The sequence below is a fragment of the Leucoraja erinacea genome, chromosome 1 (genome assembly GCF_028641065.1).
Source record: "Leucoraja erinacea ecotype New England chromosome 1, Leri_hhj_1, whole genome shotgun sequence".
In the NCBI taxonomy this organism is placed as follows: domain Eukaryota; kingdom Metazoa; phylum Chordata; class Chondrichthyes; order Rajiformes; family Rajidae; genus Leucoraja; species Leucoraja erinaceus.
In genome coordinates, this window is record NC_073377.1 from 55,664,065 (window position 1) to 55,685,363 (window position 21,299).

At 42.9% G+C, this 21,299-nt stretch overlaps 1 protein-coding gene across 4 annotated transcripts in view; it reads left to right on the plus strand.

The window, feature by feature from the left end:
• The first annotated feature begins 1,209 nt into the window (after positions 1–1,209).
• Positions 1,210–21,299, plus strand: part of trappc13 (trafficking protein particle complex subunit 13) — a 56,282-nt gene continuing 36,192 nt past the window's right edge. For 3 of the 4 annotated variants that reach the window (XM_055635132.1, XM_055635140.1, XM_055635146.1), the window contains exons 1-3: positions 1,211–1,349; positions 15,462–15,530; positions 18,666–18,765. In XM_055635132.1, the coding sequence (XP_055491107.1) occupies positions 1,304–1,349; positions 15,462–15,530; positions 18,666–18,765 (215 nt within the window). In that variant the 5' untranslated portion in view covers positions 1,211–1,303. Of the gene's footprint in view, positions 1,350–15,461; positions 15,531–18,665; positions 18,766–21,299 lie in introns of all 4 variants that reach the window. The other variant, XM_055635154.1, reaches the window with a different exon arrangement.

Consider the following 21,299-nt stretch of genomic DNA (forward strand, 5'->3'; position numbering starts at 1 on the left):
GCATTCGGAAGTAGGCACAAATGACGTGGGTAAGAAGAGAAAGGAGGTTCTGCAACGCGAGTATAGAGAACTTGGTCGGAGGCTGAAAAGCAGGACTTCTAGGGTGGTTATCTCTGAGTTGCTTTTAGTACCTTGTGCTAGTGAGGGGGCAGGGCGATAGGGGATCTGAATGAGTGGCTGAGGAGTTGGTGCAGGGATTTAGATTTCTAGTTCACTGGAATCTCTTCTGGGGCAGGGGTGACCTGCACAAAAGGGATGGGTTGCACCTTAATTGGAGGGGGACCGACATTCTGGCAGGCAGGTTTGCTAGTGCTGAGTGCCAGGGTGGGTTTAAACTGAACAGTATGGTGTGGAGTCATCAACGTGGAGGCATATGCGTGCAGTTAAGGGGAAAGAGGGTGTAGGAAAGGTCACGTTTAAACTAACAGGGCAGGGGGATGGGAACCAATGCAAGGAGAAAAGAGGGCCATAAAAGGAAGATAGAAGCAAAAGGCAGAAGGGAGATCAGAAAACTAAACCTGAAAGCTTTGTGCTTAATGTGAGGAGCATTCCTAATCAGGTGGATGCACAGTTAGCAGTTAAGGGATATGATATAGTTGGAATTACGGAGCCAAGGCTCCAGAGTGACCAAGGATGGGAGCTGTGCATGCAGGGATAAACCATGTGCAAGGATATTCATGCAGGGACATCTCCGTGTGTCTTTCCCCACAGATGCTGCCTGTCCCGCCGAATAAGTTCAGTATTTTGTAGCGATGTTACAAAATTTTGAGATTTTAAAAATCAAGTCTGCAATTTATCCCATCAGATAAAGCATAGAAAGAAGTTTAATTTGACACCTAATTCACTTTCATATCTTCAGTATTAAAAGAAGTTATGGACATTTTCATACTCGGAAATTAGCATCTTGTTCCCTTTTCCTCCTCTCGTATCTTTGGTGCGCATCTGTGCTACGTCTCGGGTGCAGCAGCATCTATGGAGCGAAGGAAATAGGCAACGTTTCGGGCCGAAACCCTTCTTCAGACTCTGAAGAAGGGTTTCGGCCCGAAACGTTGCCTATTTCCTTCGCTCCATAGATGCTGCTGCACCCGCTGAGTTTCTCCAGCTTTTCTGTGTAACCTTCGATTCTCCAGCATCTGCAGTTCCCTCTTAAACACTGTGCTACGTCTCGATTCGTTTCCGTTTCGAGATCGCTGGCCCCGCGGACGCAGCGTTGATTCGCTCCGCGCCCCGTCGGGCAGTTGGCGCATGCGCGCGCCGGTCAGCCAGCCAGCCAGCGGGGAGGGAGCGGCGGCGCGCGGCGGCGATGGACGCGAGTCAACTGAAGCAGGAGCACCTGCTCGCCCTCAAAGGTAACGCCGGGGCCCGAGACCGGGGCCGCTGCCCTCCCGCACGGTGCTCGCTCGGGGTAACAAGGCCAAGCGGCCATGGGGCCCGGTCCCTCCCTCCCTCCCTCCCTGTGTTTCTCCACAGACAGACGCTGCCCGACCCACCCGCCCACCGGCCGCGTTACCCCAGCTCTCTCGCTCTCTCGCTCTCAGTCTGTGCCCCGGCATCTGCAGCCCATCTCTCTGCTCTCTGTAAATCATTACTGCCAGTTCTGGCCCCGGCAGCACGCAGGATAATTGGCCGCTGTGAACTGTGTCGTGTATGTCGGCGAGTTGATGACAATATCTATGGAGAGAATAAAGTTGGGTTTGATGCCTGACCCATGTCCTCCACAGATGCTGCCTGACCCGCTGAGTTACTCCAGCTCTGTCCTTGTGTCCTTTTTGTGTGTAATCCGTCATCTGCAGTTCCTTGTGCCCAGTGTTAATTGCTGGTTGTTGCTCAGCCTGGACTCGGTGGCCAAAGGGCAAGTTTCTATGTTGCATCTGTTATGTTTCATTGATTCGCCGGTGGGAGAGGGTTGGGATCTATCCAGTTCGGGTCCTTTGGGGAGAAGCGTACTAGTAGTCAACCAGTTGTAATTCCAGGTAAATGCAGCGTCTATCTGTTTTATATGGCTCATCTCTGGAAATAGGCGGGACCAGTAATATATACTGTAAATGTTCAGCTTCCTCCACAACTTCCGTTTGTACGCGATTACCTGTCAGTTGTACAAAATCAGATGCTCAAACTCTTTCGCCCTTTGATCTGTATCCGAGGCCCGCGTGCTATTTATAGGAAGGCAGATTATTATCTGAATGGTTTAAGAAAGAACTGCAGGTGCTGGAAAAATCAAAGGTGGACAAAAATGCTGGAAAAACTCAGCGGGTGAGGCAGCATCTATGGAGGGAAGGAATAGGCGGGTTTCGGGTCGAGACCCTTCTTCAGCCTGAATCTGAGTGGTGTCAGATTAGGAAAGGGGGGTGGTTCAACGGAATTTGGGTATGCTCGTACATCAGTCACAGAAAGTAAGCATTGCAGGTTCAGCAGGCAGTGAAGAAAGCTTATGGCATGTTGCTTTCATTGTGAGAAGATTTGAGTTTCGGAGTGAGGAGGTCCTACAGCAGTTGGTGCTGGAGAAACTCAGCGGGTGCAGCAGCATCTATGGAGCGAAGGAAATAGGCAACGTTTCGGCCTGAAACGAAACTCTTCTTCAGACTGATGTGGGATGGGGTGGGGAGAAGATGGGAGAAAGGAAGAGGAGGAGCCAGAGGGCTGAGGGAGAGCTGAGAAGGGGAGGACACATCAATGGCTACCGGAAATTGGAGAAGTCAATGTTCATGCTGCTAGGTTGCAAACTGCCCAAGCGGAATATGAGGTGCTGCTTCTCCAATTTCCGGTGGTGCTCACTCTGGCCATGGAGGAGGCCCAGGACAGAAAGGTCGGATTCGGAATGGGAGGGGAAGTTGAAGTGCTGAGCCACAGGGTGATCAGGTTGGTTAATACGGACCGAGTGGAGGTGTTTGGCGAGACGATCGCCAAGCCTACGCTTGGTCTCACCGATGTAGATCAGCTGACATCTAGAGCAGCGGATGCAGCAGATGATTTTGGAGGAGGTGCAGGTGAACCTCTGTCGCACCTGGAACGACTGCTTGGGTCCTTGAATGCAGTCGAGGGGGGGATGTAAAGCGACAAGTGTAGTATCTCTTGCAGTTGTAAGGGAAAGTGCCTGGGGACGGGGTGGTGGGGGAGGGAAGGGAAGAATTGACCAGGGAGTTAAGGAGGGAGCGGTCTTTGCAGAATGCAGACCGGAGGGGGAGATGGGAAGATCTGGCGAGTGGTGGGGTCACGTTGGAGGTGGCGAAACTGACAGAGGACTATTTGTCCTATGTAACGGCTAGTGCGAGGAAAGGTGAGGACTAGGGGGACTCTGCCCTTGTTGCGAGTGGGGGGATGGGGAGAGAGAGCAGTGTTACGGGGTAATGAAGAGACCCTAGTGAGAGCTTCATCTATTTTAGGGCAGGGGAACCCCCGTTCCCTGAAGAATGAGGACATTACCGATGCCCTGGTGTGGAACACCTCATCCCAGGAGCAGATGCGGCGTAGACTGAGGGATTGGGAGTAGGGGATGGAGTCCTTACAGGATGTAGGGTGGGAAGAAGTTTAGTCTAGATAGCCATGGGAGTCAGTGGGTTTATAGTGGATATCGGTCAGAAGTCTATCACCTGCGATGGAGATAGTGAGGTCAAGAAATGGTAGGGAAGTGTCGGAAATAGTCCAGGTGTATTTGAGTGCCAGATGGAAGTTAGTGGTGAAGCGGATGAAGTCAATGAGTTGTGTGGGTGCAGGAGGTAGCACCAATGCAATCATCGATGTAGCGGAGGTCGGGGATGGGGCCCGTGTACGTCTCGAACAAGGATTGTTCGACGTGCTCTACAAAGAGGCAGGCATAGCTGGGGCCCATGCACGTGCCCATAGCTACGCCTTGTATTTGGAGGAAATGGGAGGAGTCAAACGAGAAGTTATTAAGGGTATGGACCAGGCGAGTATCTGTAGACGGGGATTACTGCTTTGAGACCTAAGGCTTTGAGACCTTCCTGGTGGGGGGTGGAGATTTAGAGTGACTGGACGTCCATGGTGAAGATGAGGGGATGGGGGCCTAGAGAACGGAATGCCCAGAGACAACGGAGAGTGTCTGAGGTGTCCTGAACATAGGTAGGGAGTGATTTAACCAAGGGGGTAGGATGGAGTCGAGGTATGTGGAAAGTTCGGTAGGGCACGAACAGGCAGAGACAATGGGTCTACCAGGGCAGTCAGGCTTGTGGATTTTGGGGAGAAGGTAAAATCGAGCCGTGTGGGGCTGGGGAAGGATGAGGTTGGAGGCTTGGGAGGGCAGGGAGCCGGAGTTGATGAGGTTAGTGGAGTCATGGTCCAGGGATAAGTAGGAGATGTCCGAGAGTTGGCGCGTGGCCTTAGCTTTGTAGAGATCAACGTGCCAGACTACCACTGCACCGTATTAACCAACCTGATCTCCCTGTGGCTCAGCACTTCAACTCCCCCTCCCATTCCGAATCCGACCTTTCTGGCCTGGGCCTCCTCCATGGCCAGAGTGAGCACCACCGGATATTGGAGGAGCAGCACCTCATATTCTGGGGAGTTTGCATTCTAGCGGCATGAACATTGACTTCCAATTTCCTGTAGCCCTTGCTGTCTCCTCCCCTTCTCAGCTCTCCCTCAGCCCTCTGGCTCCTCCTCTTCCTTTCTCCTATCTTCTCCGCCCCCACCCCACCCCCCACATCAGTCTGAAGAAGAGTTTCGGCCCGAAACGTTGCCTCTTTCCTTCGCTCCATAGATGCTGCTGCACTCGCTGAGTTTCTCCAGCACTTTTGTCTACCTTCGATTTTCCAGCATCTGCAATTCCTTCTTAAATCCTACAGCAGTGTACAGGGCCCTGGTTAGACCGCCCCTGGAGTATTGTGTGCAATTTTGGTCTCCAAACTTGAGGAAGGACATTATTGCTATTGAAGGAGTGCAGCGTATGTTCACCAGGTTAATTCCCAGGATGGCGGAACTGACGCATGATGAAAGAATGTGTCGACTGGGCTTGTATTCACTGGAATTTAGAAGGATGAGAGGGCATCTTATAGAAACATATACAATTCTTAAAGGATTGGATAGGCTAGATGCAGGAAAAATGTTCCCTATGTAGGGGGAGGCCAGAACCAAAGATCACAGCTTAAGAATAAGGGGTAGGCCATTTAGGACTGAGATGAGGAAAAACATTTTCACCCAGAGAGTTGTGAATCTGTGGAATTCTCTGCCACAGAAGGCAGTGGAGGCCAATTCACTGGATGTTTTCAAGAGAGTTAGATTTAGCTCTTGGGGCTAAAGGAATCAAGGGATATGGGGAAAAAGCAAGAACAGGATACTGATTTTTGATGATCAGCCATGATCGTATTGAATGGCGGTGCTGGCTTGAAGGGCCGAATGGCCTATTCCTGCACCTATGTTTCTATGTTTCTACTTCCAATATAATTATCAGTAGAAAGTACTTGAGGGATATGAATATTGTAATATAGTTGTTCATGACGTACAAAGGATGCATCAATAATTCTCAGTGTAAAACATCTAATTTAATGAATTTATGGTAAATCGCTCCAATTGCTGTATGAGTGTGTGAAAAAGAGAATATTTACAAACCTTGGCCAAACATTCGAGCCATAATATTATAGGTATTGCTGCTCAAGATTTGTATTCAGAGAAGATTTTAAATTCTAGGCAGTTTGGCTAATGCAAACAAGCATCTTGAAGATATAAGAATCATATCACACTTACATTAAATCACATTACTATTGTTTTTTTCACCATTCCCTACAACATTGAAGTATTGCAAAATGCCATACAATTATGAGGTCTGCATTGTAATTTGTGGAGCAGGAATTATTGAGCAATTATTTTAGAGAAGTTGGAAGCTTTAAAATTTTACAGAACATTTTTTCTTTGGGCTATTATTTTTCCTGCCATTGATCGTAACAGTGCAATGTGATTTTGTTTCAAAAAAAAAACGAGTATATAAAGTTCTGCAAGACATGGACCAGTCTTTTTCCCACTGTGGAATTGTTAAATCCTAAAAGACAAAGGTTTAAAATGAGAGGGGGCAAAATATAAAGGTGATTTGTATGGCAAGAACTTGCTGCCGGCGGTTGAAACCGATGCAATGTTTATGAGACATTTGGTCAAGCAGAGAATAAAGAGACCCAGACCATGTCCAGGTAGATGGGATTGTTTAAATTGTCACCTGGTTGGTACAAATATGGTGGGCTGAAAGGCCTGCTGCAGTGCTGTATATGCCAAAGCTCCATATCCTTGTATACATTTGTCTAAGTAGATCTGTTAATTTCAAGCCAAAATTATTCTGACTAGTTAATTTTTGTAGATTCTTAAGATTATGGTGATCAATTTTTATACTTGGTTATTGCGCAGTGCATGACCTGCAGGACCTCTCGGCATTTTGTAAATGCCTTTGTACACCATGTGTTGAAAACCATCAGTGAATTGCATAATTCACAAAGCTTTACAAAATTATGGGCCAAATCTTTCAATAGACAACAGGTGCAGGAGTAGGCCATTCAGCCTTTTGAGCCAGCACTGCCATTCAATGTGATCATGGCAGATCATCCACAATCGGTACCCCATTCCTGCCTTCTCCCCATATACCCTGACTCCGCTCTCTTTAAGAGCTTTATCTAACTCTCTCTTGAAAGCATCCAGAGAACCGGCCTCCACTGCCTTCTAAGGCAGGGAATTCCGCAGACTCCCAACTCTCTGTGAGAAAAAGTCTTTCCACATCTCCGTTCTAAATGGCTTACCCCCTATTCTTAAACTGTGGCCCCTGGTTCTGGACTCCTTCAACATCGGGTACATGTTTCCTACCTCTAGCATGTCCAAACCCTGAATAATCTTATGTTTCAATAAGATCCCCATCCCACTTGACAAAATCCAGACTCATGGGTAAAGGATCTACAAATTTATTTGCCTTTAAAAACAGCAGTACAAAGAATCAGCTTATAACATTTCAAGTTGTTGACCAATTTTTTTCTAATATTGTATTCCTGCAGGTATTAACTAGAGTCCTTGAAACATTGTTTGTATTTTCTGATTCATCGTGTTTATTATTTATTTATTATTATTCAGAACTCGTGCATTGTCTGCAACATCAGCACTAAACCCGCGATACCTTTTTCTGTCAAAATAAATTTGTCAACAATTTTTGTTAGTCTTATTCTCTGCAAATTTCACTTTGCACACCTTTTTGCGGCTGTTAATATCTTTGGTGTTCTATCTCTGTCCCAGTACCATTATTCTGTACTGTGTATTAATAGTCTTCCTTTAGTTTTGTTTCATATTCCATACTCCATACCGTCAGTTGGTTATGCCTCTTTTGTATTTTGCACCAAAGTGTTACAGAACCATGGTGATGGCTATAGATATGGAGCTGTTTCCTGTTAGCTTCAATTTTTTTCAGCATTATCATTCCCTCAAAAGAAATGGGCATCATTAAACCACTGACTTGCAGCCATCATATTTTATTAATAAAAAGGTCAAAATAACTTTCAATCAATATTTTCAAAACACTGGTTGTGTTTTCATTGGATAAGCCCAACTAATAGTAGATTGATGCATAGCACATTGTACTAACAATTATTCACATGCAAAAGTTTAAGGTGCTTGTCTTTTGATGTTCAAAAATGTTTTAAACCAATTAATTACTTTCAAAATATAGTCATGATTGTTGTGACACCTTTAGGTTGATTGTGTGAAATCCAAAAAATAAAGAAGAAACAAATGTCATTGTTTTTGAGGACAATTTTTAAATATTTTCATTTTTTTTAACTTTTAGTTTAAGCATAAATAGACAAGATTCAAAGACATTTATTTCTGCAGGATAGCGCTTCCTGAAGGAGATTGACCGATGCAACACAATGTTATACTTCCGCATGAAGCACTTTATCTTCCAACCTGTGTTAAATGCATGAAGGAAATATCCTCTGATTTTATAAATTTGGAAAGACAACCGGAAAGAGTGGCCATTATTCATTGGTCAACGAGGATTCAAGATGACAGAAACAAGACGGTGCCAAGAGTTACCATTAAAATGGAGTTAGTAGTACACTATAAACCCAATCAAGACTATTCAGAACTATCAAAAATTGCAGAACGATTGCTGGAAGACTTCCCTCAAAGAACATTATCAAGATTCACACCATGGTTTCCAAACAATATGCAAAGTTTACAATTGAAACCTCAGAAAAGTCCACCAATTATTTCAAACGAAGAAGCAAAAAATATTGAGAAATATTTGGTTGAAAGAGAATTCATAGCAGAAGTTCCAAATTACGATTGTACCAATAGTCTTTTGGAGTTTTCCACAAATCTACTGAGGAATAGTTCAGTAAATAAGATGGCTGCAGTGGAATTTCTTTCAGAAACAGGTTCACGGTGTGGAATTACAACTAAGGATTACAAATCAGAAAGGTCTTGGAGTATTGCAACAAACAGCAAACAATGGAGAAACAAGACCTCTACAGAGAGTCGGAGTCTTCAGATAATCAAAGAAAAGTTTCAGCTGCATTCTTTTCAAAGGGCAAAATGGATCATTGATCAATCCAATTGCAGTTCTCAGAAGCTGGAGGAAATCTGGGCAAAACTGAGCAGTATAATTAAATATGGAGACCTTCCTAGTTGCAATGCTAAAATGCATGCACATTTTGGTGAAATATGGATTTTTTGTGACGTTCAATGCTGTGAATATGTTGGTAATCTGATAAAACAAGCATTAAATCTTACGGGTAAACTCAGCTTATTTGTGCGTGGACATGGTAGTATTTACAAATTGTAGTTAAATGTTATTTAAAAGCAATGCTTTTTGATATGTATGAATTGCATCAAATTGTCTATGGACTTTAAATCCAAATTTACATGCAATGTAGTTTTTTAATGCAATGTTGTAAATATAAATTTGCATGTAATGCTAATAAATCAGGATTTCTTTAATTTTGTGGTGATCATTTTAGATTTGCTTTGTGATTGCTCTCCATCCTCAAAATAGTCGCTTAACTTTCACTCCAGTGATAAAGCACAAGGGGTAACTCCCAAGTGTCCGGAGTGTTTATTTGTCATGTGCACGGAACGTGAACCGGGACAATGAAATTCTTACTTGCTGCAGCTTTACAGCACATTAAACGCAACAGGTAATAAATATACAATAAATTATCAGCTAATTAAGTAAATCAGACCGTAATAGTGAACAACCAAAGTACGTTGAGCAACAATATTATGCAAAGTCTGTAATGGCTTGGTGTTGAGGTGGGGTTGTCGTTAAGGTTGTACAGGTTGCTTCAAGAAATTGATTTGATGGGAAGAAGCTGTCTTGAAACAAACAGTAATGGTTTGTGGGCTCCTTGAAACACCCTGCACAGCCCCAACAACAACCCTACCTCAGCCATTATGGTCTTTACAATACAATGGTTGGTCTTCGAACTTTAATTTTGCACTATTACATACCTTCAATTGAATGATACTTTATCACATGTGACGTCACAGTGAGGTTCTTTGTTTGGCATTCTCAAGTATGCAAAGAGTTGCCACATATAGGGCGTCGACAAAGCTACAAAGTATTTTATTCAGATTGTAACACGAGTTGAGAGCATGGCCAGGGTTACCATGGTGTGTGTGTCACTTGATGTGTGTCTTTGATATTATAGGCCTTCTTGAGAGCATTTCCACCTTTGACGCGGAGGTCAGTACCTGTGAAGCACTGGGGAAGCACTGTTTTCTGTGGCATAATTTGCTCTTGAGCATTTAAAATACCGAACCAGGCTGTGAAGCAACCAGAATGCTCTCCACAGTACACCTATAGAAGTTTGAGAGCAAATTTGGCGACATGCCCAATGTCCTCAAACATCCGAGGAAGTAGAGGTGTTGGTGAGCATTCTTTGTGAGCCCAGAACCAATAATTGGAGATGTGTACACCCACGAACTTGAAGCTGTTGATTCTCTCCACTGCCCATCCTGTCAATGAAGATTTGTGCATGGTCTCTTGGCTTTCCCTTCCTGCGTATTTGTAACTGCTGTACCAAGGAAGTTTTATTGTGATTGGAATTATTTTATTTTTAAACCATTCAGTCAACGTTAGTAATTCTGTGGCACTATTGAAAGACGATAAGTGGAATTCTGTCCAATACCATAGCCCATACTTAATCCTCAAACAAAATCACCAAAATGAGATAACTGGTATTAGCACATTGCAATTAGTGGAATCCAGACTTGCGCAGATTGGCAACCATCTATTGCATCATGAACAACATTATTTTAAGGTACTATTTACGACCCCATGGCTATTAAATGCGAGCCAAGGGGTCTTAAATCGAATTAGCCTTTCTTTTACAAGAGTTCAACATTTTTAGAAGAAAAATATACTCATTCATTATTGTATTTTATGGAATTATTTTGGGGGCTCTAATGTAATGATATATTGACCCTATGGTGGTGTGCTGCTCAAGGATGGAAGGATTTTTTATGGGTCACTGTTAATTGAGACATTTGAATCTGAAAAATCCTGGTAATGCTACAATTGGCTTCATCTTCCATGCAAAAGGAAAGGGGAGAAAAAAGACCAAATTGCTGGTCCTGATTGTTGTATCATTACCTTTGTTGGGAATATATAAATGGATGTGGTCTCAGGACAAGGTCATGCTTAATTATAATCAGTTTCGCTAGTTTTTAATTGTCTGCTCTCTTTTGACTAGCAGGGACTATTTGAATGTTTTAGTATTATTGAAGCTGTGGCACAGTTTTAGCATTGAGAGACAAAACATGGGAACAATGACAGTTGAAGATGTTGGAAACATTCTGTGAATAAATGATGTGTAATGTTTCCATAAGTATTCACCTCTTCAATAGATACTGTTTTAATTGTAATGCCAGCTGTCCCAGCAATCAGTAACAGCACCAGTGAAGTCTTGTATCAACACTGCCATTAAGAAATTTGAAAGATTATGTCGAGGGTAGGAATTTTGATCTCTATTTACCAGGCATATACATTTGTCAAATTCAGCATTTAGCAATGATTTTGGAGAAATTATTTTGATTTGAAATTGAAAATCATTGATCAGATTATCTTTTGTGCTCCAGACTTTGTCTTGTGCAGAGCCTAGTTGAACCTGTGATTAATGTTATCAAAAACTTGCTCAATCAACTGGTGGCAAAAATACAAATGTCAGGTTCCCAAATAAATAGTTCATCCTGATGGATAGACGTGAACTCTTGTACTATGGCTTGATGAAAAATACTTTGTTGGCGCGACAATAGATTTCAGTTCTTAGTATTTTCAGCTGAGAAAGGATGGGGGAAGAAAGAACTATTATAATTGAATTTTCTCCCACTAAGCCATGCGTGAAAGCTGAGTGTATGCAAATACAATGGACACATATTTGCCAAGTATAGTGCATTCAGACCCCTTCACATTTTCCACATTTTGCTATGTTACTGCCTTATTTAAAAATGGATTATATTCATTTTTTATCATCTATCTACATACAATACCCCATAATGAAACGAAAAGAGGTGTTTAGAAATGTTTGCAAAGTAATCAAAAAGAAATAACTGAAATATCACATTTACATAAGTATTCAGACCCTTTGCTATGACACTCAAAATTGAGCTTGGGTTCATCCTGTTTCCAATGATTATCCTTGAGATGTTTCTACAACTTGATTGGAGACCACCAGTGGTAAATTAAATTGATTGGACATGATTCGGAAAGGCACACACCTGTCTAATTAAGGTCCCACAGTTGACAGTGCATGTCAGAGCAAAAACCAAGCCACGAAGACGAAGGAATTGTCCGTAGACCTCACAGGATTGTGTCGAGACACAGATCTGGGGAAGGGTATAAAACAATTTCTGCAGCATTGCAGGTCCCGAAGAGCACAGTGGCCTCCGTCATTCTTAAATGGAAGAACTTTGGAACCACCAGGACTCTTTATAGAGGTGGTTGCCCGGCCAAACTGAGCAATCGGGGGAGAAGGGCCTTAGTCAGGATGGGGACCAAGAACCCGATGGTTACTCTGACAGAGCTCCAGAGTTCCTCTGTGGAGATGGCAGAACCTTCCTGAAGGACAACTATATCTGCAGCATTCCTCCAATCAGGCCTTTATGGTAGAGTGGCCAGACAGAAACAACTCCTCAGTAAAAGGCACATGACAGCCCACTTGGAGTTTGCCAAAAGACATGAGAAACAAGATTCTCTGGTCTGGTGAAACCAAGATTGAACTCTTTGACCTGAATGCCAAGCGTAACGTTTGGAGGAAACCAGGCACCGCTCATCACTTGGCCAATACCATACCTACGGTGAAGTTATTCAGCGGCAGGAACTAGGAGACTAGTCGGGATCGAGGGAAAGATGAACGGAGCAAAGTACAGAGAGAACGTTGATGAAAACCTGCTCCAGAGCATTCTGGACCTCAGACTGGATGGAGGTTCACCTTCCAACAGGACAACGACCCTGAGCACAGAGCCAAGACAACGCAGGAGTGGCTTTGTGACATGTTTGTGAATGTCCTTGAGTGACACAGCCAGAGCCTGGACTTGAACCCGATCAAACATCTCTGGAGGGACCTGAAAATAGCTGTGCATCGACGCTCCCCATCCAACCTGACAGAGATTGAGAGGACCTGCAGAGAAGAATGGGAGAAATTACCCAAATACAGGTGTGCCAAGCTTGTAGCGTCATACCCAAGAAGACTTGAGGCTGTAATCGCTGCCAAAGGTGCCTCAACAAAGTACTGAGTAAAGGGTCTGAATACTTGTGTAAATGTGATATTTCAGTTATTTCTTTTTGAATTTATCAATTTTAAAATAACGCTGTAACATAAAGTGTGGAAAAAGTGAAGGGGTCTGAATACTTTCTGAATGCACTATATGTAGCATTTGAAATGATTTTTCATATCAGTTTAATATTTGTTGGTTTTCCTACTTTCAATAATAATAATAATAATAAACTTTTATTACGGACTCGAGGTCCAGACAAGGGGCAACATTACATAAAAATGCATTGCATATTAAATATCATAAAGTACATATAAAATCTTAGTATATCACTTATAAAAGCATCATAAATTATATATATTTTTAAAAACACAATACATAAGTTAAAAATCCAGATTAAAAGAATGATCAATGTCCTAAACGAGACAACGATACCCGTGTCTACACAGCTGGGATTCGTAGCGTGTAGTGCTGACCCTTATGTTTGACAAGGCCACAATAATCACATTTTTAGAGTCATTTATCCTGCACATGTGATGTCTTAGGATAGCTTCTAAAGTACTGACTCCTGCAGCCACAAACATATTACTGGCACTACACCATCTAGGTTTCCTTAGCAGTGTTCTCATGTCATCGTTATATGCCACCTTTAGTCTCTGCATACTTGTCTTTCCATAGTTCAACCACAGGTGCGCAGTGTAGAGTGGTGTGCAGTATGCTCTAAATAGCAACATCTTCACCACATCTGCACACACACCAAATTTACGCAAGAGAATATTCGCCTGTACACACAGCATGCGTCGTTGCCTATAAATATCCTCATCATCTGTCATTTGTTCTGTAATAATGTGCCCTGGATGTTTTACCTTATATTCAATGTCCACATAATTCCTGGAATCTATATTGCACGACTTTTAACTGACGGATCCATTTAAACAATTCATCAATGGTTTATAATAAACAAATTACAATTTCTGTGACAGTGGGCAGTTAACTAACTTGCTCAAGTCTTTGAACAAGTAACATTCTTGAGTTCAGCCTGCATCCCTGGGATAAATGAGAGTAACTGTTATTGAGATATGTAACATGACTAAAAGAAGTTCGACCTCAAGAATCTGCACACTGCAAAAAAACACATTTGAGGGAAGTTACTTGTTTTTGTTGTAATGTGGATCATATGTCGAAATAGTACCGGACGAAGGCAATGAAGCATTCCCCTTTTCCCATCTGGGAACACGTAATGCATCCTATCCAAACAGATTTTTTGTTGTTTGTTTTATGAAGACACAATGAAGATCATTTAGAAATTATAACAAAACGTACAAACACGTTATTTGGCTTTACAAATTCAAGTGTTTCAATAATCTCCATGCAAACCCTTGAGGTACTTAATTTGTGTTGCAACCAGAATCATCATCATGTCTTTTCTGCCACTCTCTTTCCTTATCTCTCAAACTCCAAAGGTAGTCCTAAACTGTTGATGGGATAATGTTGGCACGGTTGCTTTCATCCTTAAATGTTATTTAATTAATTAATTGATGTCAATGACGGATTTGGATTCAACATCGTAAATTTATTATTCTGATCTAGTCACGTAGACAAGCTAATACTTGTAAAATGGAAAATAATAATCAGATTTTATAACATAATATATTCCAAATGACAATTGCTCATCCCTGCTTAAATGATTTTTGTCACTATCCATTCAGCCTGAAATAACAATGCTGGACATGGATCTTCAATTATGAACTGTGCTTTAATAATCAATAAGAAGAGAACTAAACATTTTCCAGATAATGTTAGATGAACGGTAGAGACAAACCGTAGTTAATTGGGAGATGATTTTGTTTTTCAAAATCTGCTGAATGTTTTTTTTTCAAACTCTGCTGCAGGTGATGGCTTGTTTATGCTCATTCCAGGTTACCTGATTATTGCATTGTGAAGGAAATAGTAAAGGGCCTGTCCACTTACGCAACTTTTTCGGCAACTGTCGGCACCCGTCATAAGTCGCCGAACATGTTGAAAATTCAGTGGCGACCAGAAAGAAGTTTGGACTCTTTGGGTGGCTAGGAGACCTCTCACGACCATACAGGTGACCCCTGGCGACGTGGGGTGTTACCAGGGGGTCGCCTGTATGGTCGTGAGAGGTCGCCAGAGGGTCACCTGTATGGTCGTGAGAGGTCGCCAGAGGGTCACCTGTAGGGTCGTGAGAGGTCTCCTAATTACCCAAAGAGTCATAGCGTCTTTCAGGTCGCCGCTGAATTTTCAACATGTTGAAAATTTTCGGCGACCTATGGCGGGTGCCGGCAGTCGCCGAAAAAGTCGCGTAAGTGGGTCAGGCCCTTTAAGCAACATCACAATTTTTTTGTCCGGCTGTTAATCTTTGGATCAATATCACAACAGTCAAATAATACACCAATTACACAATACTTTTATTTTTATTTTGAAATTTCCAGTAGATTAGTTTTGGGTTAAAATATTATTAATGGATATTGAGAGAAGGCATGAAGACGGGTAAATTGAGTTGAAAGCCAGGATCTCATTAAAAATCATGGCACAGATATAATGGCTTGTTCTTTGTTAGTGGTTCTCTGTAATTAACTTGTTTAAATGTGAGCTTTTTTCTTTCTATCAGTATATATTGTATTGTATTGTATATCTTTATTATAAATTCAATTGCTCATTGCAATTGATGCATTTTTGTTACTTTTCAACTTGGTTGATTTGGCTCTTTGTAATGTAATTTTTTTCCCCCTTATTCATTACAGTGATGAGATTAACAAAACCAACGTTGTTTACCAATTTGCCAGTGACCTGTGAAGATAGAGACCTTCCGGGTGAGTTGGACTAATTTTATGATAATTATATCACTTTCAGTATCCAGGAGTGTAAAAATGCAACACTGCCCATCAGAAAGCATGATTTAAAATGGGATGTAAACTGTTCACTTATATGAGGTTATCACTGAACTTCTGGAAATAAATTTTATCTGAGTTCTTTGAAATGCATGTACTTTGACTGCACAAAACTGGGCTACCTCTCGGAACTAGAATCAAAATCATTTTTGGTCTAACCTAAATAAATGTTGATGTTTATGGTCATCGAGGTTATTAAAGTCTCTCTTTGCAAATGCTCTTTTAAAAATGTATAATGCCAAATTATGCATACACAACACTGAGACTGAGCCATGTGGTAAATTATGCTTGTACAGTTTAGTTTTCAGTTCAGTTTAGTTTATTGTCACATGTACAGTGAAACAATTGCAGAGGGATGCACAGAGACCCAGTTCCATGAGCTTGGTAATCAGCTTGGAGGGGATGATGGTATTGAACGCCGAGCTGTAGTCTAAAAACACCAGCTTGACGTAAGTGTTTTTATTGTCCAAGTGGTCCAGTGCGGAGTGGAGAGCCAGTGAGGTCGCATCCACTGTTGACCTGTTGTGACGGTAGACAAATTGTAATGGGTCGAGGTTCTTGTTGAGCGAGGAGTTGATATGCACCATAACCAACCTCTCAAAGCACTTCATCACCACAGACGTTAGTGCCACTGGTCGATAGTCGTTCCGGCACGTCACCTTACTCTTCTTGGGCACCGGTATTATTGATGCCCTCTTAAAGCACCTTAGACCGCAGTAATAAGAGGTTGAAAATGTCTGCAAAAACTCCAGCCAGTTGGTCTGCACAGGTTTTGAGAACTTGGCCGGGTATAACATCAGGTCCAGGCGCTTTTCCGAGGGCCCCCCCCCCCCCCCCCCCCCCCCCGATTCTTGATTAGTACAGGTGTCAGTGGTTATAAGGAGAAAGCAGGAGAATAGGATTGAGAGGGAAAGATAGATCAGCCACAATTGATTGGTGGAGTAGACAATGGGCCACATGGGTTAATTCTGCTCCTAGAACTTATGAACTTTTAGAACTTATGAACTTACAGAACTTGTGATTTTGTAGAATTGGAGATTAGGTGTGCTTTTGTTAATCCTGGCTAAATTGGAGAAGCTAGGATTTTAAAATGGGGTAAAAGCTTCAGGGCTGCCGGGAGATTTGATCAACTTGGAATTGCTCTCTGCAGAGCTGGGACAAGCTGCGGACAGGTGCCAGTGTGTCTAGAGCTTAGATACAATTTGCAAGCAAAGAATAAGATAATCTGCAGGCCCTGTCAATTAGGTGCAAAATGCATAGAATGGATTGGATGGTTGCAAACCAAATCATACACCGTGTAAATAATTGTAAATAATGTTGCAGAGTTTGACTTTGCCGAGTGTTGATTGGATGAGGTATTGAGCCTTGTCTGGGTTTCTGGCAGATCAGGGTAAATGTTTCTAAGTTGGCTTCCTTACGAAGCCCGGTTGGAATACTATGCATTAAGCTGTTGTATTATTGGGTTAGGGAAATGTCTGTTATGCATGGGTCGCTATCTGTTATTGGGTTATTAAGAGACCACCCCCATGTGGTTCGGCCTCTCGAGGTCCCGGGACATATAAAAGTCCGCTACCATGAGATCCAGCGTCGATCTTCTGGGAGAGCGCTTGGGACTGTGTAACTTTCTGGCGTGTCTCTGTCTGAGTGAGGCCTAGAGGACTTGAACAGGCAGATACGAGGATCGAACCCACGGTGAGATAGGTACAGTAGTTGAACTGTAAGGTGCTTTTGTTAAAATAAAATTTAGTTATTTCAAGTGCTTGATTCAGTGTTTTTACTGAAATTAGACTGGGGGGAAGCTTAGAAACGAGCAGTTTACACTCTGATTGAAGTAAGTTCAACATATTATTCTTCGCTGCAGCAAAGTTACATTTTTGGGGCATGAGTACTCAATTTACAAAGCTTTATTTCAATGTAATAAACATTATTATGTTAAAAGCTAAGATAGACCAATAAATGACAATAGAAATCCCAGATGCAAGCACAGATATAAAGATCATTGTCCATTAGACTGAAATGTTATCCTCTGAAATACATTTCCTGCTCATGTAGAGGTTGTATAGATGGAAAGTACCTATTGAAGAAAATCACAGCCTAATGACATAATCAATTATTAGCACTTCATTGGTTATTGGAAATGGTGTGCACCTGGTTATAGCAGAATGGACGTGCACCATGGATAATAAAAAGTCAAAATATTACAATGGAGAGAATCAACAGCGTGTAATCCTACACTTGAAGATCCAGGAAAAAGTGAATCGCATTGATATCCTGCAAGCCCATTGCCCAACCTTGGCCCATCTTCATCTGTGTAAAGCTCTAATCAGGTTCTAAATTTGGCAGCACAAAACTCTTCTTCTTCAAAGATCTTCAAAAGCTCATTAATTCTAGGATCTATCCAACATTTACTACTTTTTGTAACAAAGAAAACCGTCATTTGGCCTCTTGAATCCATATCTGAAAGAAGTGTAACGGGGAGAAGGCAGGAGAATGGGGTTTCGGAGGGAGAGATAGATCAGCCATGATTGAATGGTAGAGTAGACTTGATGGGCCGAATGGCCTAATTCTGCTATCCCTAATGATCTTATGTCCTGGTCTACTGTACTTGTTTAGTTAGTTGATTGTGATATTGATGGCATCAGTGTGCTTCAATCAAAACAAGTTGGCAATGTTGTTGTATATTGCCAAGTTAGCAATAAGTTCATGGCAAGTTAATAAGAAATTATTAATGTAACAGCATTGATCTGCAGGGGGATCTTGGGGTTGAAGTCCATAGCTTTCTGAAAGTGGTAACACAAGTAGGTGGTAAAGAAGACTAATGGTATGTTTGTCTAGTTGTTGAGGCAGTGAGTAGAAGAGTCAGAAAGACAGGTTGCTGATTTATAAATTGTTGGTTAGCTCGCATTTGGAGTATAGTGTGCAGTTCTGGCATGCAATTTGCATGCTGCAAACACATGCATTGGACAATCTGAATGTTTCATGTCTTTTGCTTTGTTTATAGTCATTTTTGTGTGAAGAACTATTGATTCAATATTAACAGTGCATTTTTTACAACAGGGGATCTGTTTAGTCAACTAATGAAGGATGATCCTTCTACAGTTAAAGGAGCAGAGACTTTCATGTTGGGTGAAATGTTGACTCTTCCTCAGAACTTTGGGTAAGAATGCCTCAATTATGAACATATTAAGCTGTATATTTAGATTTCTCCTATTATTTTTCATTTGCATTCCAAATACCAATTAAAAGAAAGTTAAAGAAAAAGAATAATGCAAATTGGTCTTTTTGGCACAATGTAATTTGTTTAAACATGCAGTGCATTTCTCCAATAGAATCACATTTTTTGCTCTGGGCTGGGTTAGAATGTTTTATTTTTGCAATGAATGTAAGGTTTAGAGGGATATGGCCTAATGGGACTAGCTTGAAAGGGGTATCCTGGTTGGAACGGGCTTTGGGCCTGTTTCTCTGCTGTGTGACTCGATACTCTAGTCCATTGGATTCTGATCCATTTCTTGATCCATTAGCAAAATATTAGAAATGCTGGTAATTGGAAATGAAAACAAAAAAACATTGGAAATATTTGGGTCAGGAGAAACCATTTCAAAATACACCAGTGTACATAATGATAGTAGGCTAGTTGTTAAGGATATTTTAATTAAGGTAAGTCAATCAATTATATTCTGCAAATAATTTATTTATGTAAATAGTTTTTAAATACTTTTTCAAAATCAATGCAGGTACCACTTGGTTTGCTCATTAATAATTTGTGCAATTGTGGAGAGATGAATAAAGCTAACATTTCCCTTGATGATCTTTCATGAAAATTGGGCAAAGTTTAAAGGTGAACAAGCTTTAAACCCCTGTTTCACGGTGCGAGTCGACCCACGAATGACCCCGAGTTTAAAACAAATTAAACTTGTGGTAATCACGTACAATTAACGTAGCGGGAACGTCGGAACTCGTGGATGCAACTTGAGTGACTCGTGGCGCTAACAGCAGGTACCTGGGAAACTTGTGAATTCTTGAAAAACTTCAATACCCAGAGAGAAGAGATGGGCGGGTTAGGTGAGCAGGAGAGTGGGGTTGTTTGCAGTTGCAGATGGAGGGGGCAACCGCGGTACAGTTCCCAGTCTCGGCTCCTGTTCTACCGAGCGTGTGGACGTGGATGGGTGGCTTGGTTGGCGGCGGCCCATGCTGTGGCAGAGCCAGCGTGCCCGCTGACTCGCATCCCCTACCCCCCCCGTCCGGGGCCACGCTGGGAGAGAGCCCCCCCGAACACCTGCCCCGGGGTGACTGGCACTGACCTGTTGGTGTCGCCGACGTGAAGACAGTGCGAAGACCCGGCGCAATGGGCGAGGAGCTGGAGAGGTGATGGAAGGGGCCACACACATGGCCGTGAAGCAGAGGGGTGGGGGTGGCGACAGACATGGCCAACAATGAGATGGAGAAATACAGAAACGCCGACAATAGTGCATGATCTCTCTCGCGTTATGGCGGGTGATTGTCGTCTGCCCACTGTTTCTGACGCTAAAGCCTTGCGATTGTTGCCCTTCATATTGGAGTGCAGGGGGAGGGGGGTATTGTGCTGTTTGAATGCCCCCTGCTATCCCAGGGACAGGGAGACAGCGGCTTTTGAGACTGGTGGGCAATCACTACCAGAGTGTCTGCGCACACAGTCAGTACACCTCTCCTACACTTGTCTCCCGTGCTAAGTCACCCAAACCCCCCCCCACCCAACCTTTCCCTCCCAACTCCAGTCCCGTCCCGGCCTCCTGGGAAACTGAAGGGAGCGACAATCAACTGCTACAGATACAAATAATGTCCTACACAAGAAAGGGCAGATGCTGGTTGACACAGTGCTGGAGTAACACAAAGACGCAGCAGAATTTTGGAAACGTCATCCCGTCACCCATTCCTTCTCTCCAGAGATGCTGCCTCTCGTTACAGCGGCGGAAGCGACATTTGCAAGAGAATGGGGCAGAGAGCTGGGGCAGGGCTGGGATAGGAGCAGGGCAGATGAGGCGAACCAAAGGAGCAAACAAGTTGATGGCAGCAAGGGGTAGGCGGCAGAGGTCTTGTGCCCCAACGAGGTAGACCGCTCTTTCCCCGGCTAATGCACACACAGAAAGAGAGAGATGAGAGCAGAGAATGATCCCAGCTTAACCCAAGAGCCTTGTCACCCCAGACAGATTAATGACGCCTACGCATCCCCCCCCCCTCACCCCAGCCTCCCTCCACCTCAACTCGCGCCTGGGCACCAAAGCAGCTCAGGAGGTGAACCCTGAGCTCCGTCTCCCAACAATCTGATGTGAAAGAACATCGGCTGCGGCCGGCCGGCACCCGGCATGGACTTCTCACACCCTCACACACGAAATGTGTGCGAATAAACAAAAAAAAAGGAATAAAACCAAAGCCAGGCTTGAAAGGCAACTAAAAATATATTCCGCTTAGAACGAGCAGGCGCGGAGACATCCGTCCAGGATCCGTCCCCTGCAGTGTGTAGACCTGGCAATTCAGGATGAAGCTGTCTTCTTTAACACTGTTGCTTCACCACTACCGCCTCCTTGCTGCACAATGGCAGCGAGTGTGGGGCCGAGATCCTGCCTAGTTTTTATAAGTTCTGAAATTGAATAACTTTCAATACTGAATCAGAATATACTTACTGTATAAGATGCTGTCCAGCTCCTCTATTTG